Source organism: Paramacrobiotus metropolitanus, unplaced genomic scaffold, assembly GCF_019649055.1.
Source record: "Paramacrobiotus metropolitanus isolate TYO unplaced genomic scaffold, Prichtersi_v1.0 Parri_scaffold0000204, whole genome shotgun sequence".
In the NCBI taxonomy this organism is placed as follows: domain Eukaryota; kingdom Metazoa; phylum Tardigrada; class Eutardigrada; order Parachela; family Macrobiotidae; genus Paramacrobiotus; species Paramacrobiotus metropolitanus.
The window spans coordinates 115602-135114 of record NW_026570424.1 but is presented as its reverse complement, the minus strand read 5'-3'; the positions used below and the strand labels follow the sequence as shown (position 1 = coordinate 135114).

General features: G+C 46.6%; 3 protein-coding genes across 8 annotated transcripts; 1 reads left to right on the top strand and 2 right to left on the bottom strand.

Moving 5' to 3' along the window:
* Positions 1-213: 213 nt before the first annotated feature.
* LOC129600930 (uncharacterized) lies at positions 214-9385 on the bottom strand. Of its 5 annotated transcripts, none has more exons than XM_055499608.1 (7): positions 9089-9385; positions 7304-7531; positions 6355-7242; positions 4670-4775; positions 3517-4275; positions 668-1225; positions 214-571 (listed from the first exon to the last, which is right to left on the bottom strand). In XM_055499608.1, the coding sequence occupies exons 3-6, from the start codon at positions 7226-7228 to the stop codon at positions 1102-1104; spliced, it is 1863 nt and encodes a 620-aa protein (XP_055355583.1). In that variant the 5' UTR covers positions 7229-7242; positions 7304-7531; positions 9089-9385; the 3' UTR covers positions 214-571; positions 668-1101. The 5 variants fall into 5 exon arrangements, with proteins under 5 accessions (XP_055355583.1, XP_055355581.1, XP_055355580.1 ...); XM_055499606.1 differs by lacking the exon at positions 7304-7531 and having other exon boundaries at positions 668-802; positions 1007-1225; positions 6355-7253; XM_055499605.1 differs by lacking the exon at positions 7304-7531 and having other exon boundaries at positions 6355-7253.
* A 2768-nt stretch (positions 9386-12153) lies between these two features.
* On the bottom strand, positions 12154-15276 carry LOC129600934 (uncharacterized). 2 transcript variants are annotated; one of them, XM_055499614.1, is made up of 6 exons: positions 14900-15276; positions 14360-14615; positions 13854-14019; positions 13560-13625; positions 13250-13343; positions 12154-12838 (listed from the first exon to the last, which is right to left on the bottom strand). In XM_055499614.1, the coding sequence occupies exons 1-6, from the start codon at positions 15018-15020 to the stop codon at positions 12411-12413; spliced, it is 1131 nt and encodes a 376-aa protein (XP_055355589.1). In that variant the 5' UTR covers positions 15021-15276; the 3' UTR covers positions 12154-12410. The 2 variants fall into 2 exon arrangements, with proteins under 2 accessions (XP_055355589.1, XP_055355591.1); XM_055499616.1 differs by lacking the exon at positions 13560-13625.
* Positions 15277-15836: 560 nt separating this feature from the next.
* Positions 15837-18460, top strand: LOC129600941 (sorting nexin-2-like; the record flags this gene model as incomplete). Its single annotated transcript, XM_055499622.1, is given in 9 exon segments — positions 15837-16034; positions 16372-16690; positions 16835-17064; positions 17125-17218; positions 17774-17795; positions 17887-17926; positions 18203-18328; positions 18397-18429; positions 18431-18460. Coding segments are annotated over 9 exon segments (1092 nt in total), but the record flags the coding sequence as incomplete, so codon positions are not given.
* Between the last annotated feature and the right edge of the window lie 1053 nt (positions 18461-19513).

Sequence of the window (19513 nt, the reverse complement as noted above, 5' to 3'; positions counted from 1 at the left end):
CAGCGAACAATGGAGCTTGGCCAGAGTATTATGGATGACAATGCATCTTTTTTAGCGGGGGAACTGTACCTTGGTTTCTTGTGTTCTCTTGCTCTATTGTGCTCCATATATTGGTTGTCGTCTAACGTTGCCGTCTGTTTTCTTATATTATCTTATGTTACTTATATATTTTCTAATGTTTCCTACGTTTTCTTCATGTTTTCTCATGCCTTGTTATATTTTCTTGCATTTGTATACTTGTTATGTTTCGGCTGCATAAGAAACCACCCAGTGACGGCTGAGTGACCAGTCAAGAGATACTGTACCCGCAAAAGTAACACGAGAAGCGAAAAAATTTAACCGAAAATGAATAATATTATTATAATTATAATAAATAACTGTACAGAGGAAGTAGTTGTTTGCGTGTCCAACCGGCTGGGCGTCGGACCCGTCGGTCGCTTAGCAGATGTTGACAGCGACAGGGGCGAAATTCTGGTGCTGGGCAAACTGCCCAGATTACGGTACTCTCCGTCTCCCCTCGATCCCGGTCCTCTGGATCTGGTCGCTGCTGATATGGCTGGTATTATCCATCCTTACAATTAGAAACGCTGCATTACTTGGTTTCCCACGACCGCTCGGCGCTCGAGAAAGCTCGTGACAGAGAGATGAGTACGATAGGAATAATTACCGTAATAATCCATCCTACCGACCTGCTCAACGACAGAGTATGAGCTGATAATCTCAATGTGGCATAGCTAAGTCCAAGAATTGACGCGAAGCGAGAACTGGATCTCCGACGATAATTTAGTTCTGAACTCCGACACTGCCAAAAGTCAGAATGAGAGAACTGATGATCAAAGTACTGCCACTCACGGACTTATATCACGGCGCATCCGCGTAGAAACAACCCAAAGGAAATGCAAACACAAAAGAAAAAAATCAAGAATGTACTCGTACGAGCGATAATAGAAAGTACGAATAAAGCCGTCAGTTTACGTACACATCGCTACTGTACAGCTACATATACCGCGTCACTAGGTCAGAATGTCAGATCAGTTGGTCAGGGTACCGATGCAGTTACTCAGTGGAAGGTTTAAAAAACCTTCCACTTTGTTATTGCTTTCACACGCGGAACAGCTCGTTGATCCCGTATACGGCCATTTTGCTCCAGGTGGATACATCCACATACCGCAGATCGACATCATCCCAGAATTTCGGTCTCCCGTCGGGGTGAAAGCCACTATACCTGCGCAGACAACAGCAGTATGCGTGAGACTCATCATCGTCAAGCAGTTTCGTTTAACATTTCACAGCAGACGCTTGCAAACTTTCAACGGGGAACATGGTCACTCAGACTCACTCTGCACTCCTCCGACTAACACATAAGACAATTTGGGCACGCTTCGACCGTAGCATTGGCAGTAGCCGTATCCTTTGGTCTTGGACCGAATGTCGGTCCGAATCGTCGTCTGCTACGGTTTCAAAGCTACGGCACGGTCAATGCAGAGCTGGCATTGACCGTAGAAAAGACAAACTACGGTCATCCTCTTTCTCCCTCTGCCTTCGCAGCTGAGTACAGCTACCTACGGGGAGCCGAAATCAGAAATGTTCAGAAAAGTATGCAGATTTTTCTGCAATGTTCAAGAATGTGAACAATGATCGTTTCCTATTTTTAAAATGACTTTAAAACGAACCACCAGAAGATTATGGAATTTTCATTTGTAGCGCATCAACTCAACACCCTGTAAAAATCGCATCGTGCCTCGCTTCCGATCTGGCACGAATTTCAAAATTCAAAATACCCGTTTTTTATGTGATTTGAGAAACTTCAGGTCTTAAACACAGATCTGCAAGATTACAGTCCGTACTACACCTTTATTCTCCACAAAGAAAGGATTTTTATTGTTAACTTATCCAGCAATAAAAGACACTGTCTGACAGTCTGACGTAAAAGTTGCGCGGGTCTCCAGTTTGGCAGTTGGCATGGTGCAGAATTGCAGAACAATGCTGTGATGAATGCCTTATCAAGTTGGATAGTGAAACAAAAGAATTCGAGATTAATATGAATAGTAAAGATTCACCAATACTAAAATCAAATTCACAATTTTGGACCAGAGAGTTTTGAAGTGGTGGTCTTCAGGTTTCAGTTGGCTTTCTTCCAAATTAGACGCTGGGCAGTTTTCACCATTGCAGTACGGCTGTACCGCCTGTACGAGTGCACAATATCCGCTATTAAATTTCCATAGAAAACTCCTACCACAATTTCCATCAAAAGTTTTTTCTGAATTCTGAATACACCGTTGGATTTGCCATAAAATTCTAAACAAAATGGTTGAGACAGATTTTTGAAATTCGCTTTCCCTCAAGATCATTTGCGCGGGCTGTCGTACCTAGGACACCCGAAATTTTGGGGTATCGTCCCCCTGAGCGCCGGGGAATTGGATTGACTTGAGAGAAATCCCCACAATCTCAGGTATCGTATGGGCGACCGCCCGTGCAGTTGATTTTAGGGGGAAAGCAAATTTCAAAATCTGTCTCAACCATTTTGTTCAGAATTTTACGGTGAACCCAACGGTGTTTTTAGAAAAAATTTCCGATGGAAATTGTGGTAGGAGCTCTTTGAAAATTTAACGGGGGTCTCGCTACAGGTCTGCAGTGCCCTGCAGACTTGGCCCATCTTTTGGGTAAGGTGAAAATTTTCCCATTTTTCCCAGCCCATCTCATTTTTTTTATGAAAAATGAGGATGAGGTGGGATAGAGCCGCAGATGGGGTGAGATGAGCAGGGATTGTTGAAAGATGGGATGGGACAAAAAAAAAAATAAAAATAAAAAACTTTGATATTTTCATCTGTTTTCCAGCTAGGAGCATGTAAAATTTCACCAATCGAGTTCCCAAAACAGTTTTCCGCCCGTAGCGCGGATTCCATCAACAACTGAGCATATTTTCTTGAGAACCGAAACTGTTTTTCGCCCGCAACTCGATCGTATGCGGAAAACTTGCAAAATTAGCGGCAATGAGCCTGTAAAAAATGGGGATGAAGCCATGAAGGTGAGATCGAAAAGGTGATATGAGCTGAAAATTTGAGAAGCCGGAGGTGGGCTGGGAATTAAACTGTGAAAGTGGGCCGTGGGGTGGGGTGAAAGTGGAAAAAACGAAATTGGGCCAAGTCAGCTGCTGCGCAGCATTGATGCCAGTATTGCTACTGCTTTCTCCAACCCAACACCGGAGTTGGGCAGCCAAGTAACCGGGCTGCAGTGCGTCTGGCCATAGCCGTAGAGACTGCTATTGCTAATGCTACTGCCAATGCTGGCGCTTGCCCAAATTCGCTATACTTGTGCTAGGGAGCATTTGCTTGTTACTTACCAATATCGTGACTATTTTGGCTGCCATATACGCAGCCCTCGTAGAATATACAGATGAACAACACAATCTGCAACTGCGGGCGTGATACTTGGGCTTTCTGTTGGCTTTCGTCAATTTATACTGCCAGCACAATACAATTTCCAGCACTGTACCGGCTAATTATAACGACTTACAGCAGGAGATAGTTGCGGATGGTGTGCCAGTCGGCGGGGTAGTCGAGGGTGCGCTGCCAGCGCGCGTGGACGGCCGTGACCTTTGCCAGCATCTCCGGCGTGACCGGCGGGAAGCGGTCGTTCAGCGCGCACATGAAGCGACTGGTCATGTGCATCTTGCCGTCGCTGCAGGGCAGCAGCAGCTGGGGAATGGTGATCTGCAGCTCGTCAATGGCCAGCTGGGCTGGCGCGACTGACCGCTTGGACAGACGCAGCATCCATTCACGCTCGTGCGCTGGCAGAGGACGCCGGTGTACGGCGCCCTGTTGCTCATAGTCAGCGTAGGTGCAACCTTCCTCAAAGACGTCGTACATTTGCCGGCCAAACAGTTTACCAGCTGTCCAGTTGCACAGCAAGACGAAGTCGCAAATGTGCGAGTAGAAATTGATACGAACCAGTGCCCCGTGCTTCAACCGCGCCCGTTTTTGCTGACCAACGGCCAGCGGATCCATGTCAGTGTGGTCTTTGAGCACCAGCACCGACAGACTGATCTCCTTGGCTGCCAGGATGGCCTGCAGAAAAAAGGGCAAGCCGCGCGGCGGGGCGACCCGCAACAGGGTGAGACTGATGGTCGCCGAGCTGAGGGAGCGGGTGAGGAGGCAGGCCGCGCGGAAGCAGTTGTCGGTGTCGACTTGCAGGTATGTGCAGCTTTCGAAGGAGATGCTGACGTGCTCCTGCATCCGGGGATGGCGCAGCAGCAGCTGCCACAAGCCACACACCCTAACAAGAAGCGCACACCTTGTTAATCACAACTACCACCGACAATAAGGCCAACCGGCTCCATCACTGCAAGAGGCCGCTCGTACAAGCCTGTCGTCCACGTTCTCGCGTAGAGGTACGATGGACGACGAAAAGAAGCTGAAATCGATCGTCCGGTGTGCGGTCGCCTTATCAACTTCTTTTTGTCGTCCACTGTACAGGGAATTAGTCACTGTGAGTCTGTGACGATGGTAGTGCACTGGCTATTTCTTTAAGCGCCCTCTACGCTTTTCGGTGTGCACTGACTGCACTCAGCATTGCCGGCACAGAAGTACCGTCGATGACATTCGAAAGGCAGTGACCCGCTATTGTCGCTGCCTTTCGAAGGAAATACGAACCAGAAAGAAATCCCTACCGTTTTGCTCTCATTTGGGAATGAACGTCTAGATGGGACAAGATGTCACTCAACAGCCAAGGCGTCAAATCACTCAGCATCGCTGCATCAGTGTCCATGACCATATCTAAGAAAAGAATACACTGTACCATTATGCAGTAAATTATGAAAGAAACAAAACAGATTGCTCGAGTCTTATTGCCTACACTGAGGGGCACACCTTCCCGTGACAACCTTCGAAACTGTGATCATATTCTAGATCTGCAAAACACTGCCAAGGCTGAAGGCAGCCAGCCTGGTTCGAAGCCAACAGCGTGAAAAAGTGTGTAGGCATGTTGTGGTGTATGTACACTGTACAGTTGTACTGCACTATGATTTACACATGCTGTATGTCCTAGCAACGTTAAATATCAGGTGTACCGTAGAATTACAGTACTATACTTATTACTTGTGTTTAATACTTAATTATTCATTCATTCAGTTGTCGTACTAACGAACAGCTAATAAATTAATAATATTAACTGAGAAAGGACACACATGTTTCACACGTGCTAGTTTATCTGTTCAGCGAAGAAAATGAGAACGGAAGCGAATCCGCCAGTAATTTAATTTTGAACGGCCAAGTGGTGACAGTAAAACAGCAAGCAACATAACTGGGTGTGGAAGTGGACCAGCACCGGAAATGGGATAAGCAGTATCGGAGAAGTGAAGCGCAGCATAAATTACCGCATCCAAAAGATCAAACGCGTGCACGTGAAACCCAGTCTCAGTGAAACCTAACGAGTCACCCTTCACCACGCTTTCGTCCAGCCATACATAGATTACTGTGCTTTGGCTTGGTCGGCAGCGTCCTTGGGAGAGCAGGGAGAACTGACGAAACGGCAACATGCAGCTTTCAGGACCATCATCGCAGCGATGCCAGGGAACGGGACACGGGTAACCCCGCAAATGTACATACGTTAACGCCTTATATATAACGGCTGGGTATAACGCAGCAGTCGACCGATGGCGCCAGAAGGAAGCAGTGCGGCTGTACAAGATGCGTAACCGGCTGTGCGTTAAAGTGCCGGCCCACATGTACAAGCTGATACCCTTCGAGGAGACCAGCACGCGGTACGCCCTCCGCCGGGAGAACCGGAAAGACTATCCTAGCGTCTAGCGATGAGGCTGAAGACTTGCTTGATGCGATAACCGGTGGCGGCACTGGCGGGAAAAGTAGTGGCAATGCATATTTCGTGTTCTGTTCTGTTAAGGAATTTCCTGTACGCACTTGATTCGAGGAAGCTAGCTGCTACTGTAGCTTTTCTCTGTGCTATGTCCGACTTAATGGAAGGATGTAATGGATGTCACCGCAGCTACGCTCGTTTATTTACATTGACCGCAACCTAAAGTGGAGCGTGCATTATGTCCACGTTCTGCGCAAAGTCAACTACGGCATCGCAATGATCAACCGCGCGAAAGACGGCCTGGGTGTGTCCCAACGTACTGCGTATGAGTCCTGCCATGCCTGTGTGCAGGCACATCTTGACTACGGGTCAGATACGTGGTCGCCGGCATGTCTTAGTAATTTAGCTTTGTGCTGATCGAGGACACTGCAGTCCCGTTCAGCGGGGTCTGCTACTGGTGCTCGTTTGCGCCGCTCGTCTACGCTTTGCAGGAAGATAGATAAACCGCCCAAAACGTGACACCAACCACAGCTTTCTCACCGGCTTCCAGAGGCACGTTTTCACTGGCGCGGAAGGCTGGATGGTTGTGAATCGGCGGAAGAAGGGCGCGGCTGGCCAGATGCGTTTCCAGAACTGTCGACAAGGTTCTGGCCATCCAGTGCGTCGATTCCGCGTCGGTCGCGAGTCCGACGATGACGAAGACGCAGCCCGCCGCTTCGGTGCGCAGATGAAACCGGCACCAGTCGAAGAGAATTCCATCGACTGGCTGCAGTTTGCAGTGAAGAGCGTCACGAACATGCTTGATGATGCGGAATTTATCGGAAGGTTCGCTGAGCAGGGCGCTGGCGCGGGGGAAGGGTATCCAGTGCTTGGTGTACAACAAACCACTGCGGCGCTCCAGCAAGGGTGGACCGCTGGGCGGTAATTCTCCGGCCAGTTGGCTTTTGTGGGCCACCCCAATATTACCAGCTTCGTGTGCTGCAGGGGCAGGGTCCTGGTCAGCGCTGCTGCTGCTGGACCCATCGGTTTGGATGCAAAAAATGTCACAATACCGGTCACAACCGTTAAGCTTGGTCAGCCCAACGGCTGGTCGGAAACGAAGTGGTCCATCAAATTCATCGCGCAGTGCCGCAAATAGTGGAACGTTGTGGCGACCAAATCTGCGCAGCTCTGTGTCACGGTAGGGCGGCAGTGGCCAGACGTCCTGCATGTGCAGCCAGCGAGCTTCGGCTGTTGTGCAGTCGAAGTGGATGAAGGCGCGCTCGCCGTCGATATCCTGGATGTAGCCTAGCCACCAGATGTCGCCCTCGCAGGCGTCACGGCGGCGGATGCGGACGGCGACAGTGTTGTAGTAGCTCACTTGACTCGCTGGACCATCCGCCAGTAACGGCCGATACCGAGGCAGCCCGTCCATCTTATCCGGAGGGCCTGAAGAAAAACTGCAACATTATCATTAACGGTTAACCACGAGACGATGTGAATTATTTACGAAGCCATCCTTCAGTTTTAAGTTGCTAAAGAAAAAGGGAAGAAAGGTTTCTTTCTTCGAAGCTGGAGTTCTAAGCATTCTTAAGGGGAGTGGCCCGGTACATGGTACCAAATTCGTGTGCTTGCATGAAAACTTTCACTTTCGCGCACTCCCGAACACTTCTTTGCTTTGTTTCTTCGAACAAAGTAGCCAGATAATTTGAGCAACATCCGGTTCGGGAGTTTACGGCTGTAAAAATATCCTAAAGATTAAATGCATTCAGGTGTAACAAAATCTTATTATGGACCGATCTACGAGTACTTTAAATTTTGCAGGAAAACGCGCATACGCATGAAGATCGTTTTTACATCGAACCAAAGTTACAACATTTTTTTCAAATTTTAAAATGAATTTCAAAAATTTATCTAAAATTCAAACAAACGCTAGCATCGTGGTTCGGCGTAAAAACGATCTCAATGCATATGTGCGTTTTTATGCAATATTTGGAGAAGATCGGTTGATGACGAGACTTTTGGTACACTGAAATGCATTTAAACATTTTGGAATTTTCTTACCGCCATAACTTCCAAACCGGATGTTGCGCGCACAAACGGTTTTCACACCTATGTACACAAATCATTTGGCTGCAAAATGTCATAAAACAAAGCAAAAAGTGTTGGGGAGTGCGCGAAAGTGGAAGTTTTCGTACATTTACACGAATTTGGCACCATGTACCGGGCCACTTCCCATTAACTTTTTAACATCCATCGGTCTCGTAAATTTTCTTAACTTAATATTAATTTCGCGCGAAGACAATGAGCGATTTTGCTGCCAAAATGCTAGAAATTCCATTGAAAACAGTAGAAATAATTCCATTCTTTTTACAGGGAAGGCTAAAGGACCTACTCTAGGAAGGCTGTAAGAGTTCTTGAAAAGCACTTTTTGAAGCATGGTTTGCTAACAACCGGGTAACAGGGATTTAAAATACTCGTAATTCACATATAATAAGTACAGTACAGTCTACAATAAAATTAATGCTACTTTCGCGCAGAGCGCGAAGCTAACAGTCCGTTTTACTGCAAAAATCGCCGTAGAAAATGAGACAAAAATAGCAATTTTGTCGGTTTCTTGCAAAAGTGGTTGTCGTTTTTAAGCAATACTTAAGCTTTTTTAAGCTTTACTCTTTTGTAGTACCCAATTTTTAAAAAATCTCGGGACGAGGGGACATGCCCCCGTCCTTAAGGGAAGTGGGCCGGCACATGGTACCAAATTCGTGTACAAGTACGAAAACTCTTACTTTCGCGCACTCCCAAACACATTTTTGTTTCGGTTTATGACGTTTTGTAGCCAGAAAATTCGTATACACTGACGTGAAAACCGTTTGTGCGCGCAACATCCGGTTCGGGAGTTATGGCCGTTAGAAAATTCCAAAAACTTTCACTTTTATAGAAAATTTGTGACAAATACTCATGTACCTTGAGTTTTTAAATAAGTAGTAAACTATAAGTTATTTGGAATTTTGAATCACAGAGATGTGAACTTGAAAAGACTTATACATTTCCCCACAAGAGAAAATAAAAAGAAAAAGTAAACTATAGTTGCTTACTAGAAAACTACGGTATAAGTTATTTGGAATTTTGAATCACAGAGATGTGAACTTGAAAAGACTTATACATTTCCCCACAAGAGAAAATAAAAAGAAAAAGTAAACTATAGTTGCTTACTAGAAAACTTCAAAACCGAGGCAAACTTCAAACAGAGTCTTCCGTTTAAGAAAGTCCGATGCAATGCCAGCCAATAACTTACCGCACTCGCGATACAGTACTTAATTCGTTCTTTCGTCCATGATAAGAAGACATCAAAATATTAAAAGGCTGAGATGTAGATACAATGTTTAAACAAAATGATATAGTTAATATCTTAAATAGGTAATAAACAGACCATAAATATATTTGTCTACCGTACATCGATCATAAAGTATCTCCGTCAAACACTACAAGTAAAAGCCATTGGTGCAGTTTTTCGTTTACTGTAAAGTGAAAGCATCAGATTCCTTATTTTCACGATGCAAATAATAAATTATGATCAATGATTGACGCGCTACTGATGGTGAGCTGCAAAATATGTGTTCTCTCTCCTAGAGTACTCACTGCAGGTGCAGTGTGCAAGCAGTACAAGCACAACTGCAGCTAAACCGGTCCGGTAGGCGAAGGTAGTGCGGTTCCAGATTCCAGTGGAATCCCCATCCGATTCGATGGAATAATCACGGGATCCGTTTATGCAGAGCTCAGCAGGTCTCGTAGACTGCAGAGTCATAGAAGGAGTTTATAGAATTTGTTACAACGACATTATATGAGTAATGCATGACCAGTGGCCACGTGCTTTTCTCAAATTTCTCTCCAGCTAAGTGCTAGCCTGTTCGCATAAACTGGTCGCCATCGCCATCAAGAGAGAAGCAAAGCAAAACAAGTTCACACTTTACAGCGGCTTGCTAAGAGTAGGCGGCAACTGCCCAGTGTAACCGCAGCAGTTAGCCGCCGACGGTAACGCCGTAACGGCAAGTAGCAACAGCAGGTAACAGCAGCAGTAGTAACAGCAGGTTGGTTGGTGAGTGGTTACAATGCACAATCGCTCAAAGCGAAGGTTACGTGTAGCAAAATGAAGTATGTATGTTAGGCAAGCCGATATTAGGCGTTTGGCGGGCCGACAAATCAGATGGCTTGTTAAAGTACCATCGTTCAAGAATTTCTCAAGAGTTCTCCTCGACGCTGCCGACAGTACTGAGTACTCGTGTTCTTACGTAATGCTGCTGGTTGCGCGGCAGCTTATCTGATGATTCTGATAGCAGTCGTGGGCAAACTCCCGTGAGGCCGTTTGCCGGAGCCCTTTATGCTATTGTCCAGTTAGAGGTACTGGCACTCGTACTGCCAAGGCATAATACAGTGTATGATTTGCCATGGTATTGCCGTACTGGCTGCGCTGTGGATTGATAGCGCGCTGTTCATCAGAGTGCCTGCGAAGAACCAGCGCTGCGTTCGCCTGTGGATGGAAATTGCCAGAAACGGCGAGACTGGAAGTAATGGAAGAAAATTGGGACGACTGGCCGGAAGTGACGTTCCTGTCGGCGCTGCAGCAAAAATACCCCGATGCGGATGTCAGAACGACACAGAAGCAGGGATGAAAAGGGAGCGATCTCCTTTATTTTGTAACAATAAAGCAACCACAAAAACCAACAGAAAACCAATGCGGAAAAGCTGTGGAAAAAGTGGCTGCCAGCGAGCTCGGTGATATCGTGATAATGATGCGGCGTGTTGCAGCTGCGTAACGGCTGATACCGCAAAGAATGGCATCGCTCGTAGCGCTGGGCCACACCTCCAAAAGTGCATAGCGAACGCTGATTGGTCAGCGTAGACAAAGTATACGCTGACGTAGCCAGCGTATATGAGCGGCACGAGTGGCGTGGCCACCTGGGTGCGGGTGCCAGAGCAAGCCACAAGAGGTGTCTACCGCCTCGAGTGAGCGGTCTCTGACACGGATTATCTCTTGTTGTTCGCTGGTCACCTTTGCCAGCAACGGGAATGCGCGGAGGCGCATGAAAATCGGCCGTAATAACTAGAGTAGTAAGGGCAGCCGGGCAGGACGTGCTGGCGGGAGGCTAGAGCGGGAAAAAGGCAGTTTTCGGGTAAGTTTTACTGTTTTTGGGTAATAATCTTCTAAAGTAAGTATGGGAGAACGTTCCGTGACGTCTACGCGCACATCAAAGATGCCGCCCATCGCGCACCTGAGATACCGATCTTCTCTTCGGATCGGATATGCTGCATCGCACGATTATCAGTTATCAGTTGGATAACTTGGATTATCATACTTACGGATTCTGTGTGAGCTAACCATAAGGAAAGTCAGTTGTGTCTTCCGAGCACTGAGCGGCGTAATTGTTGTTTCTGGATCTACGAACCAGAAAAATTGCTGTTCAAAGAATTCTAGATTCAAAAATCATGAAAATTATAGTAATATGTCGACGCCCTATGTAGAACAACATAAGAGCGAATAAAGGTTATAATTCTTTTATGGCTAACGCAGCTGCCGTACAGGCAAGCCGGCGCTCAAGATCGGAGTGGAGATCGGTATCTCAGATGCGCGTGGGCGGCATCTTTGATGGACGCGCGTAGGCGTCACCGAACGGTCTCTCATATGTAAGGGCGGGACGCTCCGCCCTCATGAGTAGCTATTCGCTGTTTCTGGGGATTTCCACCCCGCACATTGCTGCGCTCTTTTGACGGATCTGCAGCACAGTTGCACTGGCTGCAGAATCCTTCCTCGTTAGTCTGGTGTTGCTGCGCCACGGTGCGCATTAGATTCGGCAATAAAGCCTCATCCGGGTTCACCGCTGTTCGCTGTCGAGGATACGCGTGGCGCCCATACGGCCCCGCGTTATACATACTTAATTACTTCAGATGCTTGTTACACATAAAAAGAAAAACTTACCCGAAAAAACAATTTATTGCAATACTGCAAATTTTCTTACTGGGGATGGAGGAAATGCGGCCGTGCACTCCTTCAGCGTTCGCGACGGGATGGGATTATTCAGCGCCGACCGGTGCCTTGAAGGGTCATTACGTCGACAAGTACGAAGAGTATTTGGAGCAAATTACGAAGTATTTTATTACTGATGAATCAAAGGAGTGCTGACTGTTGACCAGTGTTTTAGTTTACTCGCCCATTAATGAGAATTCCTAAATAAGTCCGCTTTATGGCATTCTCCTCACAGTCAGCTGCATGCATGTACAAGTACAACATAGTTATATGTATTGTCCGTTGTGCTGTCGTTGGCGAATGTGGGAAGAGAAGTCAGTGGAAAACGGAAGCCACAATAATTTGCATTTATTTGTACGGTACTTTCTCCCCGTGCAACGAGCAGTACGACCAAAAAATTAATAAACTGCAGAGAAAATATACGATACGATACTAATCCCGTACAAAATGCCATAAAAATTAATGAAAAACAATGGCGCAATAAATGCTGCACAAAAATGCTTCTTTCACATCCCGAACAAACAGTCTCCAAGGAAGAACAATCAGAAACACCGCCCAAAAGGAAAAACGCCGCAAAAGTAATACTGAAATGTAATTAATCACGGCGGTCCCGCGCCCGACGCTCGACACGCGCAGCCAGGGCAGCGGCGTCCGCCTCCAGGCGCCGCAGATCAACGGCCAGCGACGCCAACTCGGCACGCTCCGCGTCCCGGCCCTGGTCGACCTGCTCCGGTTCCGCCCGACGGCGCTCACCCGGCGCGACCTCCTTCACTTCCTCGCGCTGCTGACTGACGGCGGGGGGCTGGCTGGCGCCGGCGCCGACGCCGGCGTCGGCACTGGCGGAATGTCCGGAACGGTCGGCGTCCTCCTTCGGATCCGCGGCATCCCCGCTGTGCTCCCCTTCCGATCCGTGCGCTTGCTGCACGCCGCCGCCAACTCCCTTCGCCTTTTTCTCCCGCTGTACCGTCTGCTGCGCGGCCTCCGCTCCGTCCGACGCCTCACCGGCCGGTTTGGCGCTGACCCCTGCGTAAACAAAAATTAATCTTAATCATTAACAGTTATGGTGAATCACAGCGATAATAACAAATTATTCACTGATCACTGCAAACCGTAATAACAACAGATCACACTGCTAGTCATAAGAAAGACGCCACCATAATATTCGAACTAATTTAGAATGAATTACATCATGTGCTGAAATGATGTAACCGTAATTTTGTGTTTACATACGTTCGCTGGAATAACCCAACACAACACGTTTCATTTAAAATTAAAATTCAGTAACCAAATTCGGAAAGACATTTAAATCCGAAATTCATTCAAAAATTCAAATGTTTTTCACAATAATAATAATAACGCATTCGGTAATCAATTTACAATTAAAAAATAAAAGAGTACGAAAAATAAAATTGGGAAATGAAATTTAATTCCAACCTTGGCAAACCAGCACAATGTCGTCGTCTTCGCCGGATTCCTGCACCCCTCCGCCGGTTCCAGCTGACGGATTCGACACCACAGGCTGAACAATCTAAACGACAAACAATTCATCACTTCCCAACCAAAAAAAAAGTTTGACTGAATCGCGTGTAAAACCAAAGCAACTGTACAATTACGGTCGAAGATATGCGAGCGGCTACAGTACAAGAACTTGTTTTTCGGCACTGTCGTTATTTCAAAATGACATGAATATCCTTCGCAATTTAACGTTAATTTTGCGGGCGCGTTGCATAGTACATATGCATACCATTCCAACGATTACCGACGAGCGGGGTGTCTGCGTGTGCTGAACGGCTGCGGGTGGATCCTGCACCTACGAACGATTTTTCGTTGAGATAAAAACTGCATTTACACTGCCACACCGAATTCCTCCTGTGGCAACTGGCAAACTTCAGCTCGGAGGGTGTCGTCGGACCCAAATAAAATTACACAAGAAACTGATTTAACAAATTTTTTTTTCAGAATTTTACGGGTTAACCGGTAACACTAGGGACTGGATCTGTACGCCTCCCGACAGTAGAAACAGCGCAACATTTCTTACCGTGATCTTACTCGCCCCAGCCCGCATAATCACACCGCCGGGCACATGCGACACCGCCGCATCCGCCGCGCGACTGCTGCTGCCCGCGATCGGGACGCTGTTCTCGGGGAAGCCGTCCCGGGTGTAGAACTTCACACCGCGATTCTCGTACCGCTCGCCAAAAGCCCTAGGGTAGATTAAACACATCCGCTAATAACGAAACTGACTAAATCGATGCCAGAAATTGTACTAACGTCAGTTATGTACAGATAATTCACCACGTTAATGACGTAAAAAATTAATGCTCGGCTTGTTTCGACCTTCAAGTGTTCCTAAACAATTTACATTATCGGTCATATGAATAAACTGCTTAGTAATTTCCACGCAGTAAGCACATACACCTACGTATTAAAAAAAATGTAAGAAATAATAGCATTTTTTGTTTTATTATAAAAATAATTCCCATCTGCAGACGAGACGACCAGAGCGTCCCAGATCGAATTAATTCGCAGTGAAATCACACTTACTGTATTCCTAACTCGCACATCTTCCTGTTAATTCCCTCCATCATGACTACATCGTCGGCGCCAGGCCACTGCAACTCGTATCGCGGCAGCTGAAAAATCCGGGATCCCGCATGATGCCGGGTGGAAGCTAGGCGTTCCGGCTGCACGAAATCCGTACACGCATTGACTGTGTCCAGCAGGGTAACCGCATCCGGTGGCGACTGGCCGTGAAGCGTGCTTTCCAGTTCGCCAAAGTTCTCGAAGGCCAGACTTCTCTCTAAACAAATTCACCTTGATACGACTTTTTATTATTTTTATAAATAAATTAATTTATTAAATAATAATTTGCTTTAACTATGGCCATACAGTCACACACAACCATTAAAGCTTAAATCTTACAGGAATAATCAAAATCCGCATTTTTTTTAACACTGGCATAAACGCTGCTTGAGAAATGCAAATAGCAGAATGCGCAAATGCTGACAGAAATAGACAAATAAACAACAGACAAATATTTAATTAGACTACGGAGCGGACTGTGTAAGCCCTCACTCTACTCACGGATCTCCATGACCAACACAAACGGACTGGGCGATTCCTCCGCGGGTTTTTTGGACGGGCTGCCGAGGTCGGCACTGTCGTCTGGAGCGGCGCGCTTCTTGGGATCCTTCTTCGAGGCCATTGCACGCAACTGAACAGATAAGACTTTCACACGGAACGGTTTCGTACAGTAAGCACTTTGATCGATAATTTCTGCAAAACGAGATGAAGCTGGCAAAGGTGACTTGCAGATTTAGGCGTGCAGCAAAAAATTACAGTCGTAAGCATCAGACTCCAGGTGCCGAGGCACTTTCCGTTGTTGGATCTCGATCAACGACCGCTGTAGCGTGCACGCGGCACCAAGCAAAATAAGAATTCCGCGCCAGCTGACCAGCTGCTGCAGCTGATCGACAGACTTCACGATGAAGCACGCTTCACCGTGTGATAAGCTGGTGAGTCACACTGCACCGCTCGCAGCCGAGAACAATGGACGGAAGCTGCGATTGGGCACAGGCCGCACAGCTGGCGTACTTGTGCGCTGAACGTACGAAATTTATTTAAATTCGGTTTTGACGGAATTTATTAAATTATAAATTATTTGAAAAGTGCCAGTCCACTCTGGAGGTTCGTTTTTATTTGACCGAAAATTTCCTTAATTTAACGCGCATGGCGGAGACCGTTTTTACCTGGAAAGTGGAAACTGACAGAAACTGCAGTGAGAGTGTGAAGACGTACAGTATGCATTTGGCTGTTGCAAACGGGGCTTATCTTCGCACTTCCCTGTTGTAGTTAAGGTAGAGTGCAGCGTGCAGTACATGGACCGCTTAGCTTGCGCCAGTGTTGACTGTGGAAGCACGATTAAAGCAGATCTGTGGTTGATTTCCTCGCCTGTTTCTCTGCAGGAAAGCACTCGGAGCGATGAATGGGCCGCGGGCCGGGATAATCCCTTTGGCGGCGGCATGACGCCACCGGACTTGCGGAAGATGGATCTGGGCCGGGACAGCCAGAGTCGCGAGGAGGCGGCCCGCGCGGACCGCGACGACGCCTCGCAGACGTCGCTGACGTCCACCGCCGTCTCAAGATCAGCTACGTCTCCGACTCCAGTTCTTCCACCGCGCGCGACCGCGACGAGCCCTTCGCAGCGCCCAAACGCGTAGTAAGTTGTACAATGTAAATTTCATGTTTTATTCGTCTGCGTATTATCCGTTAATTTCGTTTGCAGTACGTATTTAGTTATATAGCGCTGATCAGTTGACTGAAACAGATTTGATGTTTATTTACGAATTACGATAGAAATAATTTGTTTGGCTTATTTATGCTGGTGAAATGTTATGAAAAAGCAGGTTAAACTATTTAATATTTTATTTCGTTACGTAGAAATGTACAGCAGACTTCGTGATTTAAAAATATTCGTGATTTTTTCTACTTACTTCTGGTTTTCATGTGGAGTTTCCTATGAAATCCGAGAACAAATAAAAAAAATATTTGAACAGATCACAAAGGAAGCGAAGGAGGAGGAGGACAAGTTCGTGACGGTGACGGTGACGGTGAGCGAGCCGCAGAAGGTGAACGAGGGGTTGAACGCGTACGTGCAGTACAAAGTCAGCACGGAGACGAACCTGGCCGTCTTCCGGCGCCGCAAGTTCTCGGTGGTGCGCCGCTTCAGCGACTTCCTGGGCCTGCACGAGAAGCTGCAGGAGAAGCACGTGCACGTCGGCCGCTTCGTGCCGCCGGCGCCCGAGAAGAGCGTGGCCGGGATGGCCAAGGTCAAGATGTCCAAGGGCGACACCACCGCGCCCGACGGCGCTTCCGGTAAAAAGATGTTTATTTGTTACGAATGATTTTATAACATTTAGTTGGTTGATTCATTGAATTAAAAATGGAATTTATTTGATTTTATAATTTTATTTTCGTATTAAGAATTAATCTTAAAATTAATTTGGCGGTTTTTTACAGGAGAATTCGTGGAGCGGCGTCGCGCGGCGCTGGAGCGCTTCCTGGCGCGCACGGCGCAACACCCGGTGCTGCGCATGGACCCCGACTTGCGGGAGTTCCTGGAGATGGACGAGACGCTGCCCAAGGCCAGCAACACCAGCGCCTTCAGCGGGGCCGGCGTGATGCGCTTGTTCGGGAAGGTCGGCGAGCAGGTGACGCGCATCACCAACAAGATGGAGGAGAAGGACGAAGTATGCTCTTCTGACTGTTCGTCGGTGATGCTGGTTGTTTTATTTGGGTGGTTTTTGCAGTGGTTCGAAGAAAAGACCTCGCAGATCGACAACATGGAGATGCAGCTGAAGAAGCTGCACGCCAGCGTCGAATCGCTCTACCACCACCGTCGAGGTCAGCGGGACGGGCATCCAGTTTGTCGGATAGTGAATCTGAATTAATGGATATACTGATGTATTTTTTAATCTGTTTATTTTCAGTTTAATTCAGCTTTTTAAAACTGATTAATCTACGTAATGATTTATTTCAGCAATTTTAACTCGGTTTTTACGGATTAATTCTTGAATAAATTCATTCATTTTATGAAGGTATTTTTCAGTCGGTCAGCGAGACTGGCATCGAATAATGATTTCGATTTAATTGCGTTTACTGATTTATTTTTAATCTGTTTAATTCTGTTTATTTTCAGTTTAATTCAGCTTTTTAAAACTGATTAATCTATGTTTTAATTATTTATTTCAGTAATTTTAACTGGGGTTTTACGGATTAATTTTTGAATAAATTCGCTCATTTTATGGAGGTATTTTTCAGTCTTTTTAATTAATTTTACTTTGATTAAATTTTGATTTGAATAATTTTTAATTAGTTTATGTTTCAGATTATTTCAGTGATTGATTTAATTTATTACGGATTAATGTGTGAAATTTTTTTGAAAATTAATTTGTGCAGATTTGTCGAGCGCGACGGGGATGTTGGCCAACTGTTGAGAGCACTCACCGTTGATCAAAGATGTGCGCCAACTAGATCAGCGGGCTGGCCAAAAAGCGGGAGTTGCCGAGCAGGCCCGATAAGATCCAGGCCCCGTCCGACGCAGTCCTCGAGGTCGGTGTTATTATTTATCATTTTTGTTAATATGTTGGCCTGGATTTCAATAACGAAATTGCTGAAATAATATAAATGTGAAGAAGTTTAGCTTAGCTGATAAAGAAGCTATAGCAGGCGTATCTCTATTTTTTGGCGGATATACTGTTGAATATGCTGAATAAATTGAATTTTGTAAATCAGCAAATTCCGAAATAATATCTCTACTTTTGGGAAGTTGTTGGAATTTTATTTATTCAGTATATTTTAGTGAAAGGACAAGACGAGCAGGGCTAGAAGGATTTCAACGATATTTCCAAGATGATCAAGAAGGAGATGGAGCGCTTCGGCAAGATCCGCGTCAAGGACTTTAAAGAGACGCCGGTGAAATATGTGCAGGAGCTCATGCTGCATCAAGAGCAGGTACGGCGACAAAACGCTTAGAAAATCGTGGCAAAAATGGATAAAAAGTAAATCTACAAATTCGGCAGCTGATTAAACACTGGGAAGCCTTCCTCCCGGGACCCGGAAGCGCGCTCCATTTCCACCGCGTAAACCCACGGACGCGGCCGTCCCGTCGTGCGCGGTGCTGTGCGTGCCGTGCCGTGCCGTTTGTGCGATGACCAGCGGACCGGGGGTGGCGGGGGTGGCGGGGCCCCCAGGGCGGGCGGGCAGGTGTCGGTGACGGCGGCGGTCATCAGTCGGTCGGCGATTCGGTGGGCCGCGTCAGCGCCTGGCTCACCGGCTGATCCAAACGGGAATGCCGGGAATTTCGGGATGGAATTGTAATTATTCAGCGCTCGGCTCAGCGGCGGAATTTTAGCGGGAATTTTCGGGAGAAATTATAATTATTATTTGGCTCAGTTGGGTGATGTTGAAGGGTGTTTGATTTCGTGGCGATCTCAGTGATTTCTCAGCGGACCTTCGTTTTCTTGCCCGGTGTCCAGTCCGTCGATATTCCTTTTATGCTGTTTTTTCCCTTGTTACACAATGCGTTTCATGCCACTGTAAAGTTCCAGTTAATAAATACTTTAATTCGCGCTCATTTAAAACGATGTAACGTACGGGATCGAATAACAAGATTTATCTATTCAATCAAATTTTTGATTCAAAAAAATTTAAAGTTTTTATTAAATTTTTTGCAAGGTTGTATCGTATGCGTACGTCTGACTACGTCATAATAGTAACATTACCGCAAAAAATACAGTTACTTATTGAATTGAAAATAAAATTCGTTACTGAGCGCAAGCCGCAGTATGCCTGTAGCGGCTCGTAACAAACCGAATTGGCACGTTAAGTAAGTTACTAAGTATTCAAATCAGATTAAAAGTTATCTGAAAATCTTCCATCTGAAAATGAATTATACCAAGGAAACTGCTAACAGGAAAAATGTAAGTACCATAGAAAAATATTCCAGATCCAACCAGTTGAATGCTTTGAGCGGCCAGTGGAAAAAAAAGTTGGCTGCGAAATTGCGCATGCAATGAAAGTGGCCGGTCGGCGAGCGAGCGGCGTTGTGTGGTGTTTTGTTGTGTTCGGTTCTGCGTCACGCCTTCTGAGCCGCGAAGGCCGCTTCTGACTGGCCACTGCGCTTTATCGGGCTGCTCG